Below are 22,986 nucleotides of genomic sequence, written 5' to 3'. Positions count from 1 at the left end.
ACACTTGTGTGTGGCTTTAAGCAGAGCGGGCCAATCGGTGACTGTCTCCCGGTGATTGACAGGTTACTCAACCAATGGGAAGAAGTACTAGGCCCTGCTCATTTGACGCTGTTTATGTACGAGTATGAGTCAGTCAGCGTGTCCAATGATAGCGTAATATATGCTTTGAGACTTTCACAGCCCTTCAATAAAATGACCTACATTCAGCGTGGCTGAGCAAACGAACGAAATCGCAACACTTGTAAGTTGATTAATGAATTCGTATCCGTACGTGTAAACGCTTGCGAATTTACGTCATATAACGAGACCAGACTTCCTCCAAATTCGATTTGTAGCGGGGTTTTATAAAATATTTAATACAGATGTTGAAATAGTGCATATGATTTGGTTATAAACATTTTACCTTGATATCTTTTTTTTTTAATCGAGCCGTTTTACTTTTTGGTTGGCGAAGATGAACAGCAATGTGGACGTTTAACGCCATCTAGCGGTTATCAATAATTATTGCACTTACTGAATTGCGAAAACCTGCTTTTAAAGAGAGAACTTTTATGCTTTTATTTTATTTTATTTATAACCCTTTTTATTTTTATTATTATTCAGTGACGTCAGTCTGTGAGGAGCAATTGTATATCCCACGCTGGAAAGTTTCGCCTAGGACGGGTCGGCACCCCAAAATGTTGAAAGAGCCATATTGGACTAAAAAAAAAAAAAAAAAAATGAAATGTCTGTAGCCGGCCTTATACAGGCCTTATTAGGAAGGCAACACATACTTTATGTATCTATATTAGCTTTATTCGCCTACTATCAAAATGACTAAGTTGGCTACAAAATAATGAGTCTTCATCATTTATTGTTTATTTTCCCTGCAGTGCATCCAATAGATATAGAGAATGACTCACCACGTGACTACTCTGTTGTCGCCTCAAGTTTAACTTCATTACAATATTAATGAATTACAAATGTTTGTGTGATATTTGTCCTCCTATCCAGAAAGCATATTAAAACATTAAAACAATATATATTTGACATTTTAAACGCTCCAGGGAGCCACTGGGGAAGCACTAAAGAGCCACATGCGGTTCTACAGCCGTGGGTTGCTGACCACCGGTCTAGAAGGTGGTTAGTATACCCGTCTTTATGGGTGGAACATAGGGGGCCATGCCCGCCCCCCATTGTCCCAAAAACCTTGTCCTAGGTCTAGCATTAAATTAACTATGAAAAAAATTGCCATTTAATTTATTGTTTCTTTTTATTATTAATGGTCGACTCAAGAACATGATGGAGAACCTCTACCAACAGCTGCACTTCTACGCTCACCGCAGATGAATCAGTCATTCCAAAGCTTCTTTTTTTCGACAGCTGGAATAAAATTGTTTTCTTCACAGCATGGACTTCATAATTAGTTTATAAATCAATTCGACCTATAGTTCTTTTCACTGATATAATTTGTTTTCCGGTGGACATGTCAATATTTGCTATAAACAGTCAAAGTACAGACTCAACATTGTTTTGAATTATCTTTATTTCACAGCAAGGGCTTAGGTTTGGTCAACATTGGTAGGGACGATATAACAGCATAACTTGCATGTACACTTTTTGCTGGGGACGGGACATTAAAAAGACCAAACAGATTATTTAATGGGGGTCAGGGCTACATTTCTCTCGAATATCAACCTAATTAATTGATAGGCTAAATGATCAATGCAAAAAAAATCTGTATTGACTTATACTAACTTTCATGTCTATTGGTTCTGGCGATACACTGTTTGAGTCAAATCTTTGTTTTCAACAACTACTAAAGACACATTTATGAAAACTTGCAATTGCAATATTTGAACATAAATCATATTAACATACACAATAAATGCAAACTTGTTAATAATCTCTAAATAAAAAAACAAACATTTGTTTTAAGACCACTCAACATTGTCTAAATAAATAAATTAGATATAACTGAAAAAACGTGTGAGTGTACAACAAAAATAAATAAAAATGGAGCCTTCCTTCAGGTAAAACACGACTGCTTTTGTCCACAAGCACAGCCAAACTCAACAAAAAAATGACAATTTATGACTTGAATTATTTATGATTAATGAATGATTATCTGAAAAAAATGTCTGCATAGGCTGCAAATAAAAATATTATTAATAGGGATGTCCCCAATCCGGTCACGTAATCAGAAATCGGGCCATTTTTCAGAGGGTCGGAATAAGTGAAAAGGATCAGGTTATATATATATATATATATATGTATATATATATATATATATGTGTATATATATGTTTTTTTTTTTAATGGGCTAAAATGTAACAAAATAATCCAGAAATACTATGGCATTGTCAAAAGAAACAAAAATATATGTTTTATACTCCCGGAAAAAATGGGAGAGGAAGTACTGTAAACAGTACAGTACTGTAACATGTATGGAACTTTTGTTAAAGAAAAAAAATGTCTTTTTTTTTTTTTTCCGGTATCGGATCACGACTCGTTATCGGCAGATTCTCTAAATCAGGTGACTCGGACTAGGGTGCAAAAATATTCCTAATTTTTCAATAAATGCAAGTGTGGTGGTCCTTGCCCACACTCCCCTCTGCTGGCTTTTATTGTTATGACACTTCCTGTTTTGAATAATGGTATCAGCTTTAACCTGGCTCACCTCGGAGTGCACCTGCAGCTCATCATTAATCAACACTGCTTATAAGGAGCGGCCCGGGCAGCAAGCAGGTGCCAGATGATTCTGCCAGTCACCATTGGTACATCGGCCAACTCAAGTCTGTGGTCTTTTGACTCTTGTTTTTGAAAGCTTCATTGATTTTATCTTTTGCCTTCAGGACACTCACCCAGCCAGGCCTCCTGACAGAACAACGCCGCCTGCCACAGTCACAACCTGGATCATCAACCCTTCCAGCCACTCCACACCTTGCATGTCTTTAATAAATACCATTTCACTCTACTTCAGCTTCCGGGTCGCACTTTGGTCCGCATCGCCTTCGCCTAGCCTGCCCTAACATAATCATCTGGCCATACAAAATGGACCAAGCGACCGCCAATGGCTTTCAGGAGGCCCTTGGACACCAAGGGCACATGCTGGGTAATCATGAACAGATGCTACATAGCTTTGCAGAGACGCTGCGGACAATTTCTATGGACCTGCAGCAGGTCAAGACGCAACTCTCGCAGCCTCCCAGGGCCGGACCTAACGTGCCCGTGAGTAAATTTAATGGTGGGCCATCACCCCCACTTCAGCCAGACGTATTTATACCGACTCCTGAGTGTTATACTGGGGAGTTGGGTTCATGTGGTCGTTTTTTGCTTAATTGCAACCTCGTGTTTGATTTACAGCCTTCTAGTTATGCCTCTGATGCTGCTAAGGTTGCTTTTTGTATTAACCTGCTGAGAGGGAAGGCTGGTCAATGGGCAACCGCACTTTGGGAGAGGAATTCTCCGGTGCTGAGCTCTTTCGACGCATTTTCTGGAGAACTACGCAAGGTATTTGATCACCCTGTCCGTGGGAGAGAAGCCAGAAACCGCCTGTTTTCCCTCCAGCAGGGTTCCAAATCAGTGGCGGATTTCTCTATTGCTTTTCGTATTCTCGCTGCAGAAAGTGGCTGGGGTGAGCTGGCTTTGATATCTGTCTTTTTGCGTAATTTAGCAGATGAAATAAAGGATGAACTGGCCACACGGGATGAGCCTTCCACTCTGGAGGAGCTAATTTCCTTAGCAATAAAGATAGATAATCGCATCAGAGAACGTAAGAGGGAGAAAGCTGTCAAGTCACGTCTGTTTCCACCACTCCTGTCACCCTCTGCCGATAACATCAAACCATCCCCCAGTGACACTCGGCAACCAACAACCCCTCTTCAGTTGGAAGAACCCATGGAACTTGGGCAAATCGGACACCCTACAATCACCTGCCCTGCACAGCCAAAAGACCGGGCTCACCGGATAAAACGGAGTACCCTGGTGAGCCAAACCTCCTCCGAATCCTGCCCGCAGTCGCGACTCATACTCCCTGCTAGTATCTCTCATGGTCTGGACTCTAGGCCACTTCAGGTATTTATTGATTCTGGTGCTGATGACAGTTTTATGGATGAAGGTTTTGCAAATCAAGCTAAAATCCCTCTCGAACCCCTCAAGACCCCCAAAGTAGTAGAAGCAGTGGATGGTAGAAAACTGTTTTCTGTAACTCATCGCACCATTCCTCTCATGCTCAAGGTTTCGGGAAATCATCATGAGTCAATACAATTGTTTATTATCTCCTCTCCAGTAGCACATGTCATCCTTGGTCTCCCCTGGCTCAAACTTCACAACCCTAACATTAACTGGACAGCAGGGAAGATTGTGGGGTGGAGCAATCGCTGCCACCAGGAATGCCTTGGCTCAGCAAACGCATTTGGCGGAGCGGCCAAAGAGCCGGCCCATCCTCCAGAGCCTCCTGACCTCTCCAATGTGCCCCCTGAGTACCATGACTTGGCAACAGTGTTCAGTGAGGACCTCGCCCACACTCTGCCTCCCCATCGCCCCTATGATTGTGCCATTAATCTCCTACCGGGGGCTCCCCTTCCGACAAGCAGACTTTACAACATATCCGGTCCCGAGAGGACTGCTATGGAAGACTACATCAGACTCCTTGGCTTCTGGTATCATCCGTCCCTCTTCCTCCCCTGTCGGCGCAGGTTTCTTCTTCGTGGGCAAGAAGGATGGCGGCCTGCGGCCATGCATTGATTACCACAGCCTAAACCAGATAACAATAAAAGATAAGTACCCTTTGCCTCTAATTGACCCTTCTTTTGAGCCCTTCAGTCACGCCAGGTTGTTCACAAAGCTGGATCTCCGAACTGCATATCATCTCGTCCGAATCCGTGAGGGGGATGAGTGGAAGACGGCATTCAACACTCCCCTTGGTCATTTTGAATATTTAGTAATGCCCTTTGGTCTCACAAATGCTCCTGCTGTTTTCCAACGACTCATGAATGATATCTTTCGTGATATTCTTAACCGTTTTGTGTTTATCTACCTAGATGACATACTTGTGTTTTCACGATCGTTAGAGGAACATCGGCATCATGTCAGGATGGTCTTGCAGAGGCTCCTGGAGAACAGGCTTTTTGTTAAACCGGTAAAGTGTGAATTCCATGTGTCCTCGGTTAGCTTTTTGGGTTACATAATCGCCCAGGGGCAACTCAAACCAGACCCAATAAAGATAAAGGCAGTCGTTGATTGGCCTACTCCCAATACCCGTAAGGACCTTCAGAGATTCTTGGGCTTCGCAAATTTCTATCGTCGCTTCATCCGGGACTACAGCAAAGTGGCTCTCCCGCTGACTCAGCTCACCTCCACCAAACACCCCTTTGCCTGGCCTGAAGCTGCTGGTAAGGCGTTTTCCCAGCTAAAGTCACTCTTCACCTCTGCCCCTATCCTCAAACACCCAGACACCTCACGCCAATTTGTGGTGGAGGTGGATGCGTCTGACACCGGTGTTGGGGCCATCTTGTCCCAGCGAGATCCCACCACCCAGAAGCTGCATCCATGTGCCTTTTTCTCCCGGCGGCTCAGCCCTGCTGAGAGGAACTATGATGTTGGAAACCGGGAACTGCTGGCGATTGTTCTGGCCCTGCAGGAATGGCGTCACTGGCTGGAAGGTGGTAAGATCCCATTCCTTATCTGGACAGATCACAAAAACCTCTCCTACATCCAATCCGCACAACGACTCAACCCCCGACAAGCACGCTGGTCACTGTTCCTTGCCAGGTTTAATTTTTCATTGTCATACCGCCCCGGTTCACGTAATGGAAAGGCTGATGCACTTTCACGGCTGCATTCACCATGTCAAAGCTCAGGTGACCCTGAACCCATTCTTCCCTCGTCCTGCATGGTTGGCGCTGCAAGATGGGAAATTACATCATTGGTCAGGGAAGCTCAGAAGGCTGATCCAGATCCAGGAAACGGTCCCCCGAATCGCTTATATGTCCCTTCTGTTGCACGATCTCAAGTCCTAGAATGGGGCCACTCGTCCAAGCTAACCTGCCACCCTGGTGTTCATAGGACCCTCAGTTTCCTTCGCCGATCATTCTGGTGGCCAGGCATGGCCAAAGATGCTCGTGACTTTGTCAAAGCCTGCGCGATCTGTGCTCGAGGGAAGGCCTCTCATCAGCCGCCTGCTGGTCTGTTATGCCCCCTCCCTGTTCCCAGTAGACCTTGGTCCCACATTGCTGTGGATTTTGTAACCGGTCTGCCTCCTTCTGAAGGTAATACAGTTATCCTTACCATTATCGATCGTTTTTCCAAGTCTGTTCACTATATTCCCCTTCCCAAACTACCCTCTGCTCTTGAAACCGCCAATCTCTTGGTCAAGCATGTTTTCAGGCTTCATGGCCTCCCTTTAGACATCGTTTCCGACCGTGGTCCCCAGTTCTCCTCGGTGGTATGGAAAGAGTTCTGCAAGGCAGTGGGAGCGACAGCTAGTCTCTCTTCGGGATACCATCCCCAGACCAACGGCCAGACGGAAAGGGCCAACCAGGACCTAGAGGCTGCTCTGCGTTGTGTCACCGCCCACCATCCTGTCTCCTGGAGCACTTTCCTCCCATGGGTTGAGTATGCACATAATTCGCTCATCTGCTCGGCCACTGGTATGTCCCCTTTCATGGCGTGTAATGGTTTTGAGCCTCCATTGTTGCCGGAGCAGGAAAAGGAAATAGCTGTTCCTGCTGTGAAGGACCATGTCGGCAGAATTAGGGACATCTGGAAGTCTGTGAGGGCTGCCCTCGGTCGCACTGCCGAGAAAAACAAGAGACTGGCTGATCTCCATCGTTCGCCAGCTCCAGAATACAAGGTGGGACAGGAGGTCTGGTTGTCCGCCCGGGACCTCCCCCTGCAGGTGGAGTCACGCAAACTTGCCCCCCCGCTTCGTGGGCCCCTACAAAATAACCAAGATCATCAACCCATCTGCCGTTCGGTTGGACCTCCCGGCATCCATGAATGTACACCCCACCTTTCACGTTTCCCTTCTCAAGCCTGTTAGCTCCAGTGACCTGTGTCCTCCTGCCGTTGCACCTCCCCCGCCCCTTCTCATTGATGGCCACCCCGCGTTTGCAGTCTCAAAGATTCTGGATGTCCGTCCTCGGGGTCGTGGGTTCCAGTTTCTGGTGGACTGGGTGGGCTATGGCCCTGAGGAGAGGTCGTGGATCTCCCGTACTCTAATTCTGGACCCGTCCCTCTTGCGGGATTTCTACGCTGCCAACCCTGGGAAACCGGGCAGGCCGCCCGGTGGCGTCCGTTGAGAGGGGGGTACTGTGGTGGTCCTTGCCCACACTCCCCTCTGCTGGCTTTTATTGTTATGACACTTCCTGTTTTGAATAATGGTATCAGCTTTAACCTGGCTCACCTCGGAGTGCACCTGCAGCTCATCATTAATCAACACTGCTTATAAGGAGCGGCCCGGGCAGCAAGCAGGTGCCAGATGATTCTGCCAGTCACCATTGGTACATCGGCCAACTCAAGTCTGTGGTCTTTTGACTCTTGTTTTTGAAAGCTTCATTGATTTTATCTTTTGCCTTCAGGACACTCACCCAGCCAGGCCTCCTGACAGAACAACGCCGCCTGCCACAGTCACAACCTGGATCATCAACCCTTCCAGCCACTCCACACCTTGCATGTCTTTAATAAATACCATTTCACTCTACTTCAGCTTCCGGGTCGCACTTTGGTCCGCATCGCCTTCGCCTAGCCTGCCCTAACAGCAAGTTCTCAGCCAATCAAATGTGCGTTTGAGGGGGAAAAAATGGACCGGCACATTCAGCAAGTGAGAAGGGGTAAATGAAAGTCTGAAAATAATTCACTTAATAATGGTAAAGGGTCATTTCTATCCTTACAACATGGGAAGACAATCTACATTTCCTATATAACTGAACTCATTATATAATGCAAATAAGGTTGTTTAAAAGTTGGTGGGACAATTTCAGCATCCTGAAATGTTAACAAGTGTTACGTCCGTACCGTCCCTATGCAAATCTACGCCCTTGTTTCCAGTGTTGTTAATAACGGCGTTGGAATATAACGGCATTACTAATGGCGTTATTTTTTTCAGTAATGAGTAATCTAATTAATTAATTTTCTCATCTTGGCAACGCCGTTACCGTTACTGAGGCGGGAAAGGCGTGCGTTACTATGCGTTACTAAGTTGGTTGAATAAAAAAAGTCTGAGAGAGACTGACTCACGGAGACGAAAGAGCAGAGCAGGAGTGGGGAAGACGCCGTTGCAAACGCGATGCTAGGTGGCTCCAATAATACCTGACTGTAATGCCATGGCCTACAAACTACGCCCACATGATACGGTAGGTATATCATATTATAGAACTAGATGCAAATGACAGACACGGCTGCATTGGCAACATGTTTTAAGGACGACATGCGTTAGTAAACAGCCGCCATCTTAAAGCAGTAGACCTCTCAGGAAGGCTCTGATGCAGAGATCCTTCCTAGCGAACCTAAGTAACTTTTTTTTTTTTTTTTTTTTTAATCTAAAATGCTCCTAAATCGGCAAAATCTTGACTTAAATCTATCTTTAAATGATGAAACCGTTTTAAAACTTACACATGTTGAAAGTAGACAGATGGGAACTAATGCAATAATGAGAGTAATTTTAACAACTTTAACGGTTGATTCAAAACTTTAAATGACTTCCACACATAGCAAAGGTTACTATCTAGTTATCTATGGAGGTAGATTTGTGTCTTTATTATTCAATCAAAAAAAAAGTTGCTTCAATCAAAATTCTACCTCCATAGTTATCGCAATACCCTTGTGTCTAGTTAAGTGGAGGGTAAAGAATTGGGCTAGGGGCAGTTGTCCCCAAAACCCTTTAAACTTCACATTGTGGTTTTTTTGTTGTTGTTGTTGGGGGTTTTTTGGGGGGGGGGGAAACATGAAAATTATCACTAGTTACTCTGCCAAGTAACTAATTACTCTTACATTCAGGTAACTGAGTTACTAACGCAATTGCTTTTTGGGAGAAGTAATTTGTAACTAATTAATTACTTTTTTAAAGTAAAATTAACAACACTGCTTGTTTCACAGGCATGTAGGTGAGAAAATATAGGCCCATTACAGACACGTTTTACTCAGTTTTAAACTTGTTATATATTAAAAAGAATCAGGCATTTAGAGTAATTAAATCTTCACAGAACCAAAAGGGCTACTGTGGACAAATGCGCTTCCCAAAAAGTCAGGTGTGGCAAGGCATGAACCTGCAAATACTGTACCATGCAAATCTCTCCTTCTCTTTATATAATCAGTTATTCGTCTTCAAATTATGGATGCTTTATTGTAATACTTAAAATATGGGATGAGTCCCACTTTTGTAAGCATAGTATCTCAACAAATAAATAAATAAATAAGTTTTATTCATTTATTTATTTATCAGTAACAACAAGAGCCATCAAAATATGAAGCAAATCTGAAATTGAGCTGGCATATTTTTGGTGATTAAGCATATTTTTGGTGATTAAGCATGATTTTACCCATGGCTGAGCAAATGTTGTATGGATATAACAGTTTTTATGTTCTGTGTATTGCTAAAAAATATTCAATATTATTAAATATTATTCTTTTAAATTTTCGGTGGTTTCGTTTGGTTATTTTTAACATGAGGATTACAAAATGAGTGAAGGCAGTTTAGTGTTGGATTATTCAAAATATAGGGAGGGCAATAATTATTGTGATTCCAAACCCAATTTATTTTTATGTGCCCCCCGTAAGACGTCTGACGACGGGACTGGTGTAGTGACGTTGACCTTGATGCTTTTGGAAACTCCTTTGTGTGTGTCTCGTGCAAAAAGGGCACAGCTGTTGCACTCAAGTAACACACACATGCACGCACGCACGCACGCAGGGGATTATAGCAGGATTGGCCACTTGACTGAGGACGTCCATTGTGCGCAGACTCTGTCGGACTCTTCCACTTTGACAGCTCGGTATTCCTCTCAGCTGATGAGTGACGTCACACTTCTAGCAGCATGATTTCCAGGATGCGCAAGAAACTACTACGTGTGGCGTAATCCCCATGCGTTTGAGAAACAACTTCCAGCATTGCCATGCGGGGGTTCGTGCTGCGGGAAGCCGCCAAGCGCTTCCCCTGGCTGGCTAACGTGACGCTTTACGGCGGCCTGTTCGCCGGAGGCGACCTGGTGCACCAGCTGCTGGCGCACAAGGAGCGCCTAGACTGGACGCATACGCGCAACGTGGCCGTGGTGGCGGTCACCTTCCACGGTAACTTCAACTACTTCTGGATGAGGGCGCTGGAGCGACGCTTTCCCGGGAAGTCGGCTGGGATGCTCTTCCGAAAGCTGCTTCTGGACCAGAGCTTCGCCTCGCCGTTGGCAACCAGTGTCTTTTACACGGGTGAGTGAAAAACAAGAATCCTGTCAAAATCAGGGAGCATAATAAGTTGTTTTTCTCAAATATCTAAGGCAATTAAACCAAATGGTTTAATCGCAACTCCAATTAACTTGCAACTCCAAATAACTTAATTTACAAAACGTTTAAAGTTCAGCCCCTTTGGCCAGCTTCACTCTGCAATATGAAATTTGGAGGGCATGTTTATCACGAGCAGACGCACGAATAAGTCTCAAGAGACCATGCCTGAAAATATTCTGATATTTTCAATCAATTCAATTAGCCCTTTACAAAAACCCGACCTGCCCTCAAAGTGCTTTACAACAAAGACAAACATGGTTCATGAAAGACAAAAGGAAGGAAGGTACTTACTACTAACCTATCCCGTACTGCTGCTTTTGTATCAAATGGATTTTGGTATACAGCAGGGGTCATGAATTAAAAATCCTCTGGGTCCGAAATTAAAAAATTACAACAATCTCGGGTCCGGAAATATTTTTAATGCTTCTTTTTTTAAAAAAAAAATTATTGCCAGTGGGGTCATTGGCGGGGCCTCTTGGGGCCCGCGGGGCCTAGGGTGAGGCTCGCTGTCCCTTGCCGGTGGGGTGAACGCCCCCTGGTCGCCGGCGCTTGGTGTGGCGCCTGCTCGGGGTGCGGGGTGGGTGCTCGGTGGGTGGGAGGGGGGTGGACGGTCGCGGAGGCGCCGTGGGTGGTCTGGGGCGGGGATTGATCGGGGCCCTGACGCTTCTTCCGCCCTGGGGCCGGTGGTTCTGGTGGACGGGGCCACGCCCGCGGGAGCCTGCCTCTTAACTCACGCACTTCTCACTTCGGCACTGTAAATATTTTTCACCCTGGCACTTACATGCTCATACATTTCTCCGGGGAGAGTTGGGACGGGGCTTTACAGTCACTCCCCCCTGTTTTTAATGCACCACACACCAAGGCTGTGGGATGGTTGGGACCTGTTGGGGGGGGGGGGGGGGCCTCACGGCTGCCTCCTCACCACAGGCCCCGCCATCCCTGCACCTTTTTTAAATGCACCACACACATCATACTCCACAGGAGAGCTCCGGCAAAGGGCGGTGGGACGGGCGGCTGGACAGAAACTCCATGCTGCGGTCCCACTGCCCCAAGCCAAGCTCTCCTATTTTAATGCATACATTGCACTACCCTCCCCTCACACCCCCATCACGGTGCTGGGTGATGGCTGCCAGTCGGGAACCTGGCAGCCACAGTAATAGGGTGGTAGGTGAGTCCCACACTTTTTCTATATGGCGTGGATCCTGGGGTGTGGCCTCCCCTCTGCCTCGGCTGCCGGCCGCGGGAGTGGGTTGGGGGGTCGGGTCTCCAATCTTGCATCGCCCCGTGGGAGTTCCTGGGCGTTCTCCTGCCTCCGCGTTCCCCTCTCTTCTCTGGCTGGGCATCCGCCCTGTGCTCCGTCGCGGGTCGCTGGCTGGGCGCCGGTGTATCAGCGGGCTGTCGCCTGCACCGGCGGGGGACCCTGCCTTGCCTGGGGCTTGGTGGGCCGCTGGGGGTCCCGTGGCGTGCCGTGCCGGTTGGGGGGCTGTGGCTGTGGCTCGTGGCCCGGGTGGGCGGGCGGGGGTGGGTGTAGGCGTGGGGTTGGTGATGCGTCCCCTCCTGCCATCCCTGAAGGCCGGTTGATGGGCGCGCGGGTGGCCCGGGGGACCACCCTGGGTCCCGGGGGGGGGGACGGTGGCTCCTTTGCTGGGCGGCGGGAGGAGGGATGGGCTGCGCATGGCCCCCCCACCCCCCGGCCCGCCCTCCCTCCCCGGGCTGGCTGGGTGGGGGCCGTGGCCCTGGGTTGGCGCCCGCGCGGTCTCTCCGCCCGTCTGCATGGCTGTCGCGCGCCCGGTGGGGCTTGCGTGCTGCTGGATGTGGTAGGGCATGCTCGGGTTGGGGGTTCCGGTGCCGGGATTGGCGATGCGGCGGCGTAGGGTTGGTCGCCAACGGGCTTACACTCATAAGAGATTCACACGATTACTGGGTTCTAGATCACAGAACTGATTTGTGTACACTCTACCCCTTTCAATCACTTAGCTTATAGTCTTATAGACACCCCCACCCCCATTCTCCTCTTTCACTGGCCAATTGGCCCCCACATGGTGTAAACCGGAAATACATCTCGCTGACGATAGCACCAGCATATTAGTAACTAGTTTAGATGTTCAATGTATTTCTTGTTGTTGTTTGTGTATGTGTTTCTTTTCTTTCTTCTCTTGTATTTCTTTTCTTCTGTCCCCCCATAATCCCTTCCTGTTCGCTGCTTTGTCATAATAAAAAGGTATTTTGAATGATCACAATGGGAGTATGTCAGACTCTCCATGTGAAACATTAAAACTGTTCAGAATCCGGGCACTTAGACTTCCATTCTCTGTGTCAAACAGCTGAACAGGACAGGTTTAAAAAAAAAAAAAAAAAAAATTACAAACGTATCTTTACGTGGCCATGCTGATAATTACAACAATAAAAAATGTAAATAAAACATAAAAAATAAATTTATACTAAGTAATAAATGATATTTAATAATAATTAATTAGTAATAGATAATAAAGCGATCATATTGAGCCCTTAATTCTGCTATTTTTTGAGAACGGATGGCTGAGTTCATGGGGAAACTTTGCAAAAAAGCTGCGTGCTTCGTCTCATAGTGCCTTTTCAAATTGCTGCTTTTTACAAGCGCTAACGTTGTTCGGCCATTCCTTACTACGCGGCGAAACGTCTACACAACGCTCAGCGCGCTTGCGCAAGCATCCGCACGCATGCGCACATCGGTCAGAAGCGGCGAGTGCTCACTATTTTTGTTTTTATTTAGTTTTTTTAGAACCTTTTCATTGCCTCAAAAATACGTTTTGCATGTATTACCCTCTCATACTTTTAAGCATTGTGTTTTTTTGTCTTAGCTTTGAAGCAGTTGACCACATTAGTCATGTAGCGTATTTAAACCGTCCTTATTTGGTATAACTGCATTTAAGTATTTTCTTAAGGCATTTTTAGTACGTTCTGCCTGTATGCATCCAAACAAAACAAGTTTAGTACGCACGGTAGTACTTTGGGTGTCAAATTCGACTAATGTGAGACGTTTTGCCGATGTAGCAGATTTTGGCAGAACACCGTCTCTGAACAGATGAGGCTTAGCGGTCTTGTGCTGCCGCCAGGTAAAATGAACAAAAATGTGTTGGTCTACTTCTCCTTAAACACTCTGTTTTCTGCATCAATCTTGCGTAGTTTTGAGCACGCCATTTGCCGTACCTTTTCGCATCTTCCTCCAACTTCATTCGGCTCAGTTTTTGGCTGTCACCCCGCGGAGTCTGGAAAGCGAGTGTGAGACAGGCTGTTGTAAAAATAACTTTCAAATGCTTCACTCCCATTGGCTGGCTCACGCGCGTCACCGCTAGGGTTTTTGTTATTTGCCTCCTTCCGCTCTGCAAACCCGCAGAAAAACAATTATTTTTGTTGTTGCAACGAGTATTAGTCCAGACAGCTTGAGATCCGGTCCAGACGGCTTGGGGATCCGGAAACAGACCGAGATCCGCAGTTCCGTGACCTCTGGATACAGTGATCCCTCATTTTTTGCGGTTAATGAGACACAAACCCCCCGCCCGATAATCAAAATCCGCGAAGTAGAGATGGAGCTTATATACATTTTTTTTTTAAAAACATTTTTTCGGGGGGGGTGGTGGTGTTCAATGTATTTACAGTATTCAAATTTTGGAAGTATTGACACCCCTGCAATTCTGTCAGATAATGTTCAATTTCTCCCAGAAAATGATTGTAATTACAAATGGTTTGGTAATAGTGTCTTCATTTATTGTGCTTGAAATGAAAAAAAAAAAAAAACACAAAAGACAATGGGAAAAGAAATTAAGTCAGTATCGTTTTACACAAAACACAAAAAAATGGGCAGGACAAAAGTATTGGCAGCCTTTGTAAAATCATGTAATGCTTCTCTAATTTGTGTAATTAACAGCACCTGATACTTACCCGTGGCACATAACAGGTGGTGGCAATAACTAAATCGCATTTGCAGCCAGTTGAAATGGATTAAAGTTGACTCAACCTCTGTCTTGTGTCCTTGTGTGTACCACATTGAGCATGGAGAAAAGAAGACCAAAAAACTGAAGACTTGAGAAGCAAAATTCTGAGGAAGCATGGGCAATCTCAAGGCTACAAGTCCATCTCCAAAGACCTGGATGTTCATGTGTCTACTGTGCACAATGTCATCAATAAGTGTAAAGTGACACTAGGGGTTTGACAAAATATTGAAATGGTGATATATTGTGATACTTTGTATCCCAAAAGATTATCGATATGCTCCTGTCAAGAATCAAGATATCGTTTTAAAAAGCTGTCAATGTCTAAAAATAAAAAATAAAAAGGAACCAAAAAGTTGCTACCAAAATCTTCCACCATAATAGTGTCTCAGTTCACTCTAAGGCTGCATTGACGGTGCACGACGCCGAATCCATTTAGACGGGGAACGTTGGTTCATTCGAAACCAGAGCATTCACAGTCCTTCTGTCCGATTTTCAGGGCATTTACAGGTCATTTTCTGCTGAGTTTGAGTGACTGCCTATTCATTTGGGGTGTTCAGGTCATCTCCTGTTCTGTACCTCAAAATAATTAGGAAGAGACCCATAAAATACCCCAAAATCAACAGGAAGTAACTGAAAATCAACAGGTAAATGACCTTAAATAACCCAAAGTTACCTCATTGCCTTGCACTGGCTGCCACTGACGGCCATAGACGTTCAATCCGTTTGAAGTGGGAGGGATGGCAGCGAATGAACGAATGTTCATTCGCTGCCACCCTCCCAGTTCAAATGGATTGGACGTCTACTAGTGATAAACTAGAAGCTTGTTTTTTTTCTGTTTATTATTTGTTTGTAGAATATCCTACAATGATTTCCTGACTAATGTATCTAACGTTGTATCGCCATATCGTCAGATCATCGTTATCGTGAGCTTTGTATCGCAAATCGTATCGTATCGTGAGGTACCAAGAGGTTCCCACTCCTACATGGCACTGTGGCTAACCTCCCTAGATGTGGACGGAAAAGAAAAATTGACAAGAGATTTAATCGAAAGATTGTGTGGACGGTGGATAAAGAACTTCGACTAACATCCAAACAAGTTCAAACTGTCCTGCAGTCCGAGCGTACAACAGTGTCAACCCGTACTATCGGTCGGCGTCTGAATGAAAAGGGCCTCTATGGTAGGATACCTACTTCTGACCCAGAGACATAAAAAAGCCAGGCTGGAGTTTGCCAAAACTTACCTGAGAAAGCCAGAAACGTTTTGGAAGAATGCTCTCTGGTCAGATGAGACAAAAGTAGAGCTTTTTGGGAAAAGGCATCAACATAGAGTTTACAGGGAAAAAAACAAGGCCTTGAAAGAAAACACGGTCCCCACAGTCAAACATGGCGGAGGTTCCCTAAAGTTTTGGGGTTGCTTCCTCTGGCACTGGACTGCTTGACTGTGTGCATGGAATTATAAAGTCTGAAGACTACCAACAAATTTAATGTAGGGCCCAGTGTCAAAGCTGGGTCTCCCTCAGAGGTCATGGGTCTTCGAGCAGGACAATGACCCAAAACACACTTCAAAAAGCACCAGAAAATGGTTTGAGAGAAAGCACTGGGAACTTCTAAAGTGGCCAGTAATGAGTACAGACCTCAATCCCATAGAACACCTTTGGAGAGATCTGAAATTGGCAGTTTGGAGAAGGCACCCTTCAAATCTCAGAGACCAGGAGCAATCGGCCAAAGAAGAATGGTTTAAAATTCCAGCAGAGCATTGTAAGAAACTCATTGATGGATACCGGAAGCAGTTGTTCAGTTATTTTGTCTAAAGGTTGTGCTACCAAGTATTAGGCTGAGGGTGACAATACTTTTGTCCGGCCCATTTTTGGAGTGTTGTGTAAAATGAAAATGATTAAAAAAAAATTCATTCTCTTTTGTGTTGTTTTTCATTGCAAGCAAAATAAATGAAGATATTACTACCAAAACATTTTTAATTGGAATCATTTTCTGGGAGAAATAGAGCATTTTCTGACAGAATTGCAGAAGTGCCAATATTTTTGGCCAGCAGTTTAAGACATGATTTTTCCCCAAAGTATAATTCTTTATTAAATTCTTTATGAACTGAGTCCTCACAAATCAACTCATGCTGATTAGAACAGCGCACGACACAACACATGAGTTGACATAGCGACTCCGCCAATGTTTAAAAAGTTAACGAGGCGGCGGCCTTTGAAATGTTATGAATGTTATCTGGCCACTTCAAAGGAGCTCCCTTGTCACTCATGGTTTACTTTAACAAACTGCAGCTGCCTGGTGAGAAAGAAATGCTTCAGGAGGGTGAGTGAGAGGCTGTACGTGATTGGATGGGAGATCTCAAATCCTGGATTTTTTTTTTTAATTGAAAAATATCCACGGACTGAGGGCACGATGTTTGAAGTGCAAAGTAATGAGGGATCATTGTACTCCGATTGTGGTTCTTCATTATGTTTCATTTATAATTAGAAAGCAGCGAACAGGAAGGGGTTTAGGGGGGACAGAAAGAAAGGAAGTAGACAGAAGAGGAAAAGAACAAACAACAACAACAAAAAACAAAAATAGATGATTAAACGCCTATGCTACCCAAGAACATGTATGTATATATATATATATATATATATATATATATATATATATATATATATATATATATATATATATATATATATACACATACATACATTGGGGGGTCTCAGAGCAGAACTTCAAGTCATCTGAGTGTTTTCTGCCATGTATACAGTGGGGCAAATATATTGGGGCATATAGTCAACCACTAATTGTGCAAGTTCTCCCACTTGAAACTATTAGAGAGGCCTGTAATTGTCAACATGGGTAAACCTCAACCATGAGAGAAAAAATGTGGGGGGAAAAAAAAACAGAAAATCACATTGTTTGATTTTTAAAGAATTTATTTGCAAATCATGGTGGAAAATAAGTATTTGGTCAATACCAAAAGTTCATCTCAATACTTTGTTATGTACCCTTTTTTTGGCAATAACGGAGGCCAAACGTTGTCTGTAACTCTTCACAAGCTTTTCACACACTGTTGCTGAAATTTTGGCCCATTTCTCCATGCAGATCTCCTCTAGAGCAGTGATGTTTTGGGGCTGTTGTTGGGCAACATGGACTTTCAACTCCCTCCACAGATTTTCTATGGGGTTGAGATCTGGAGACTGGCTAGGCCACTCCAGGACCTTGAAATGCTTCTTACGAAGCCACTCCTTTGTTGCCCTGGCTGTGTGTTTGGGATCATTGTCATGCTGAAAGACCCAGCCACATCTCATCTTCAATGCCCTTGCAGATGGAAAGAGATTTTCACTCAAAATCTCTCGATATATGGTCCCAATCATTCTTTCCTTTTCACAGATCAGTCGTCCTGGTCCCTTTGCAGAAAAACAGCCCCAAAGCATGATGTCTCCACCCCCATGCTTCACAGTGGGTATGGTGTTCTTCGGATGGAATTTTAATATTCTTTCTCCTCCAAACATTAGAACCTGTGTTTCTACCAAAAAAATCTATTTTGGTTTCATCTGACCATAACAAATTCTCTCAGTCCTCTTCTGGATCATCCAAATGCTCTCTAGCGAACCGCAGATGGGCCTGGACGTGTACTTTCTTCAGCAGGGGGACACGTCTGGCAGTGCAGGATTAGAGTCCCTGGTGGGGCATTGTGTTACTGATAGTAGCCTTTGTTACTGTGGTCCCAGCTCTCTGTAGGTCATTCACTAGGTCCCCCCGTGTGGTTCTGGGATTTTTGCTCACTGTTCTTGTTGTCATTTTGACGCCACGGGGTGAGATCTTGCATGGAGCCCCAGATCGAGGGAGATTATCAGTGGTCTTGTATGTCTTCCATTGTCTAATAATTGCTCTCACAGTTGATTTCTCTACACCAAGCGTTTTACCTATTGCAGATTCAGTCTTCCCAGCCTGGTGCAGGTCTACAATTTTGTCTCTGGTGTCCTTTGACAGCTCTTTGGTCTTGGCCATAGTGGAGTTTGGAGTGTGACTGACAGTGTGGACAGGTGTCTTTTCTACCAATAATGAGTTAAAACAGGTGCCATTAATACAGGTAACGACTGCATCCTCGTTAGAAGAAGTTAGACCTCTTTGACAACCAGAAATCTTGCTTGTTTGTAGGTGACCAAATACTTATTTTCCACTGTAATTTGGAAATAAATTCTTTAAAAATCAAACAATGTGATTTTCAGTTTTTTTTCCACATTCTGTCTCATGGTTGAGGTTTACCCATGTTGACAATTACAGGCCTCTCTAATCTTTTCAAGTAGGAGAACTTGCACAATTGGTGGTTGACTAAATACTTATTTGCCCCACTGTGTGTGTGTGTATAAATAAATAAATAAATTAAAAAAAAAAAAATATATATATATATATATATATATATATATATATATATATATATATTTATATATATATTTATATATATATATACAGGCGTGCACATAATTTTTTTACCCAGGTTCTCAGAGGAGGACCTGGAGATGTGACTTGGTCCTCATTGAGCTTGAAAGCCGACCCGCCTGATGCGATAAAATTATGACAAGCTTTACTTAGAGCCAATTACCTTTAATTAATTATATTAACAATTAATGCTCGATTAACATCAACTGGCACAACAAAATTGCCATTACTTCGAAGTGAAATGTAAAGAAATAAACATAAAAGCACCAATTCAAAATAAAGGGCATTATGCGGCTCCCACATTAACTCCAAGCCTTTGTAAAAGTGGGATGCCCTCCTCCTCATAAGAGCTCATTGAACGTACATGTTTAGCTTTGTGAAATGCGAGCAAAAACACGTTTGTCAGTGCATAGCGCTGTGCAGGGCGAGTGGGGTGCTGTCTGACATCGATAGTTTGCTTAAGTGCCACATGCTCTGTTTTTTTCGTGCTTTTCAACGTTTGGATGGCTGAAATTCTTTGACCCTACTACATAAAATGCGCTGCTTTTATTAGCGACATTGGAATTCTCACAGCAAATTTTGTACCACATTTCCGTGCAAGCATCATTTGCTTCTAGCCATGGTACCTACCTCCTGCAGCCACTTTTCAGCAAATGTCCTTTTTTTCGGTAGCTCCGGTGACGTCTCTCTCGTCTGTCTGTCTTTTGACGGGGGTGGGGGAACACGGAAATAATTACCGGTACTCAGTGGGGCCTGCCTCTTTGACATTTTGAGAAGTGATTTTCTCGTGTCCGCCGCAAATACAGTGGTCAGCCATTGGTACGCAAAAGCGTATGGAATCCGTTGAGTGCCCGCGCGTTTGTCTACGTCCAGTACACATGCGCGCATGCGGACCACTTATGTGCACCCCTGTGTATATATATATACAGTATATATATATATATATATATATATATATATAAAAGCTTCAACTAACCTTATTTATGATGTTTAGAAAATCCAGCCCCATTTGCTAGTTTTACTTAGCTACATGAAATTTGATGATCACATCTATTATAAGTTGAAGAACCAGAAAACTCAAGAGGCTGTTTGGAAAGGCATAAGAAATTTGACCTTTAGCTTTCAAGTTTGATGACTCGCTGTAGAACAGAAATCTCCAAATAACGTAAACCATAAATTTGTGAAAATTAAGCCCCTATAGCTAGGTTAACCCAGCAAAACGAAATTTGATAGACATGTCTTTCAAGAATAGACGCACAAAAAAGTCTCAAGAAGCCATTTCCTATAAGGCAAAGGAAATCTGACATTGTTACTAAACATTTGATGACCTGCCAGAAAAACACGAAACTTCTTGAAAATCCAGCATAATTAGCCAGTTTAATTAAGCAACATTAAATACACAAAAACTCTCAAGAAACTATTCCCAGCTCCAAAAGTCGTCTTGTGTGCTGTCAACGTGAGTTTCTGTTTTTGTCTTTTCAGGTGTGAGCTTCCTAGAGGGCAAAGAGGACATTTTTGAAGACTGGCGGGAAAAGTTCTTCAACACATGGAAGGTCAGCGAATGTCCTTGATATTAGAGAAGTATTTGCCTTGAGTATGATAGTCTTGCTGTTTCCCCTTTTGCAGACTGGACTCATGTACTGGCCTTTCATGCAGGTAGGCTTTTTCATTTTTCATATTCCATTCTGTCTATTTGCACAACTCACTTCCCATTTTCTGTTTGTAACAGCAAGAAGGTGCCCGCAAAGAATGTGTGCATATTTATTTATAAATGACCTCAGCAGCGGTCACATCCACGTCTGACTTGCTCATCACGTGCATTGAAACGTGACGAGAATTGAACGGTCATGTTTCAGTACCATTGACGGCGTTAGACACCCGATCCATTTCAATTAGTCGATTAATGACAAAAATAATCGTTGACCAATGTTTGTGGTAGCCCTAGTGATAACGAAAAATACTATATGTGCGCATTCACAGCTGCTGAATTTCGCCTTGCTGCCTCTGCACATGCGCACGGCCTTCATGGGCTGCTGCGCTTTCCTTTGGGCCACTTTTCTCTGTTTCTCCCGGCAAGATGGCGACGGCACAGCTGGTGTGGCACTGGCCTTCGTCATGGACCCCCGCAAGACTCTAGAGGAGATGCGACAGGCCCGCCTGGCCAGGAAACGTGACCGAGGGACCCATAAGGACAAATAGTCTCGTTCCAGAACCATCAAAAGTGCCGGCTCGGTCCGAGATCATGGCCAAGTACAGCGTCGCCAGACGTGTATTTTTAGAAATGCATCCCATAGCAACAGGTGGTGCTGTAGCCAATCAGAAAAAGTTGCAGAAAAGGCCTCCTGCTAACATGCTAAGAGGTTAGCATGCATATATGTGCCTATAAATTGAATGTATTTAACTTCTATAACCAGGGGTGCACATAATTTTTTTGCCCAGGTTCTCAGAGGAGGACCTGGAGATGTGACTTGGTCCTCATTGAGCTTGAGAGACGACCCGCCTGATGCGATAAATTTATGACAAGCTTTACTTAGAGCCAATTAACTTTAATTAATTATATTAACAATTAATGCTTGATTAACATCAACTGGCACAACAAAATTGCCATTACTTTGAAGTGAAATGTAAAGAAATAAAAAGCACCAATTCAAAATAAAGGGCATTATGTGGCTCCCACATTAACTACAAGCCTTTTTAAAAGTGGGATGTCCTCCTCATAAGACCTCATTGAACGTGCATGTTTAGCTTTGTAAAATGCGAGCAAAAACACGTTTGTCAGTGCATGTCGCTGTTCATTACCTTTATTCCGCCCTATTCAGCCACTTGTCCATAGGACGAGTGGGGTCCTGTTTGACATCGATAGTTTGTTTAATTGCGTCATGCTCTCTGTTTTTTTCGTGCTTTTCAAAGTTTGGATGGCTGAAATTCTTTGACCCTACATAAAATGCGCTGCTCTTATCGGCGACATTGGGATTCTCACGGCACATTTTGTACCGCATTTCCGTGCGAGCATCATTTGCTTCTAGCCATGGTACCTCCTGTAGCCACTTTTCAGCAAAAGTCCTTTTTTCCGGTAGCTCCGGTGACGTCTGTCGTCTGTCTGTCTTTGACGGGGGTGGGGGAACACGGAAGTAATTACTCAGTGTGGCCTGCCTCTTCGACATTTTGAGAAGTTATTTTCTCGTGTCCGCCGCAAATACAGTGGTCAGCCATCGGTACGCAAAAGCGTATGGAAACCGTTGAGGGCCAGCGCGTTTGTCTACGTCCAGTACGCATGCGCGCATGCGGACCACTTATGTGCACCCCTGTCTATAACTATATCTGTACGTCCGTGAATTATCAAACCGGAAATTTATTATTATTGTATAACATTCGAGGAGACGTGAACACCTTTAGGGGGTTTGCTAGGATATTAATTCTAAAATGGAAAGATGGCCCAATTTATTTTTAGGTAATGTGACAAAAATGGAGAGTAACGTTTCAAGTATAATTGATTGATTAACACTTTAAATATGTATTTAAATGTATTTTAGTGACATTTGTGTAGTTTGCTATATATTTTCTAAATATTTATTGTGATGAATGGAAGCAAAAAAAAAATTAATGAACCAACCTGTAAAATTAGTTCAGGCATATATCAATAATTGTTGCATTAATATTGGCAGATTTTCCCAGTAAGTGATTAGATAACTTTTTTTCAGTTGTATTTTTCTAATGATTTAATCTCACTAAATACTAATAGCTATTTATAAAATTTATTAAGGTTATAAAGTTTATATAACCAATTTATATATATATATATATATATATATATATATATATATATATATATATATATATATATATATATATATATATATATATATAAAATATATGTTTGTATTAGATATTTTGCTAATTATAATTCCAAAAAAATCAAGTGAAAAATTTGAATACATTTCATTTTTTAAAATATTTACATTACATTACATTTTTCTAACTGTCCTTTTCAAAACCAAATGAGGCCCAAAACATAAAAAGTTTACACACCTCTGTGTTGTTATTAACATAGTACAAGAAAAGATTAAACCGTTATTATTTATCTATTTATGTACTTATT

At 43.6% G+C, this 22,986-nt stretch overlaps 1 protein-coding gene across 1 annotated transcript; it reads left to right on the top strand.

Moving 5' to 3' along the window:
• The first annotated feature begins 9,945 nt into the window (after nt 1-9,945).
• On the top strand, nt 9,946-22,606 carry LOC130931691 (mpv17-like protein). The gene is made up of 4 exons (XM_057860656.1): nt 9,946-10,401; nt 20,370-20,440; nt 20,514-20,543; nt 20,868-22,606. The coding sequence occupies exons 1-4, from the start codon at nt 10,095-10,097 to the stop codon at nt 21,084-21,086; spliced, it is 627 nt and encodes a 208-aa protein (XP_057716639.1). The 5' UTR covers nt 9,946-10,094; the 3' UTR covers nt 21,087-22,606.
• Nucleotides 22,607-22,986: the final 380 nt, after the last annotated feature.

The sequence above is a fragment of the Corythoichthys intestinalis genome, chromosome 16 (genome assembly GCF_030265065.1).
Source record: "Corythoichthys intestinalis isolate RoL2023-P3 chromosome 16, ASM3026506v1, whole genome shotgun sequence".
Classification (NCBI taxonomy): Eukaryota; Metazoa; Chordata; class Actinopteri; order Syngnathiformes; family Syngnathidae; genus Corythoichthys; species Corythoichthys intestinalis.
Note: the sequence above shows the minus strand (reverse complement) of the source record. Positions and strands in the feature narration are given on the sequence as shown.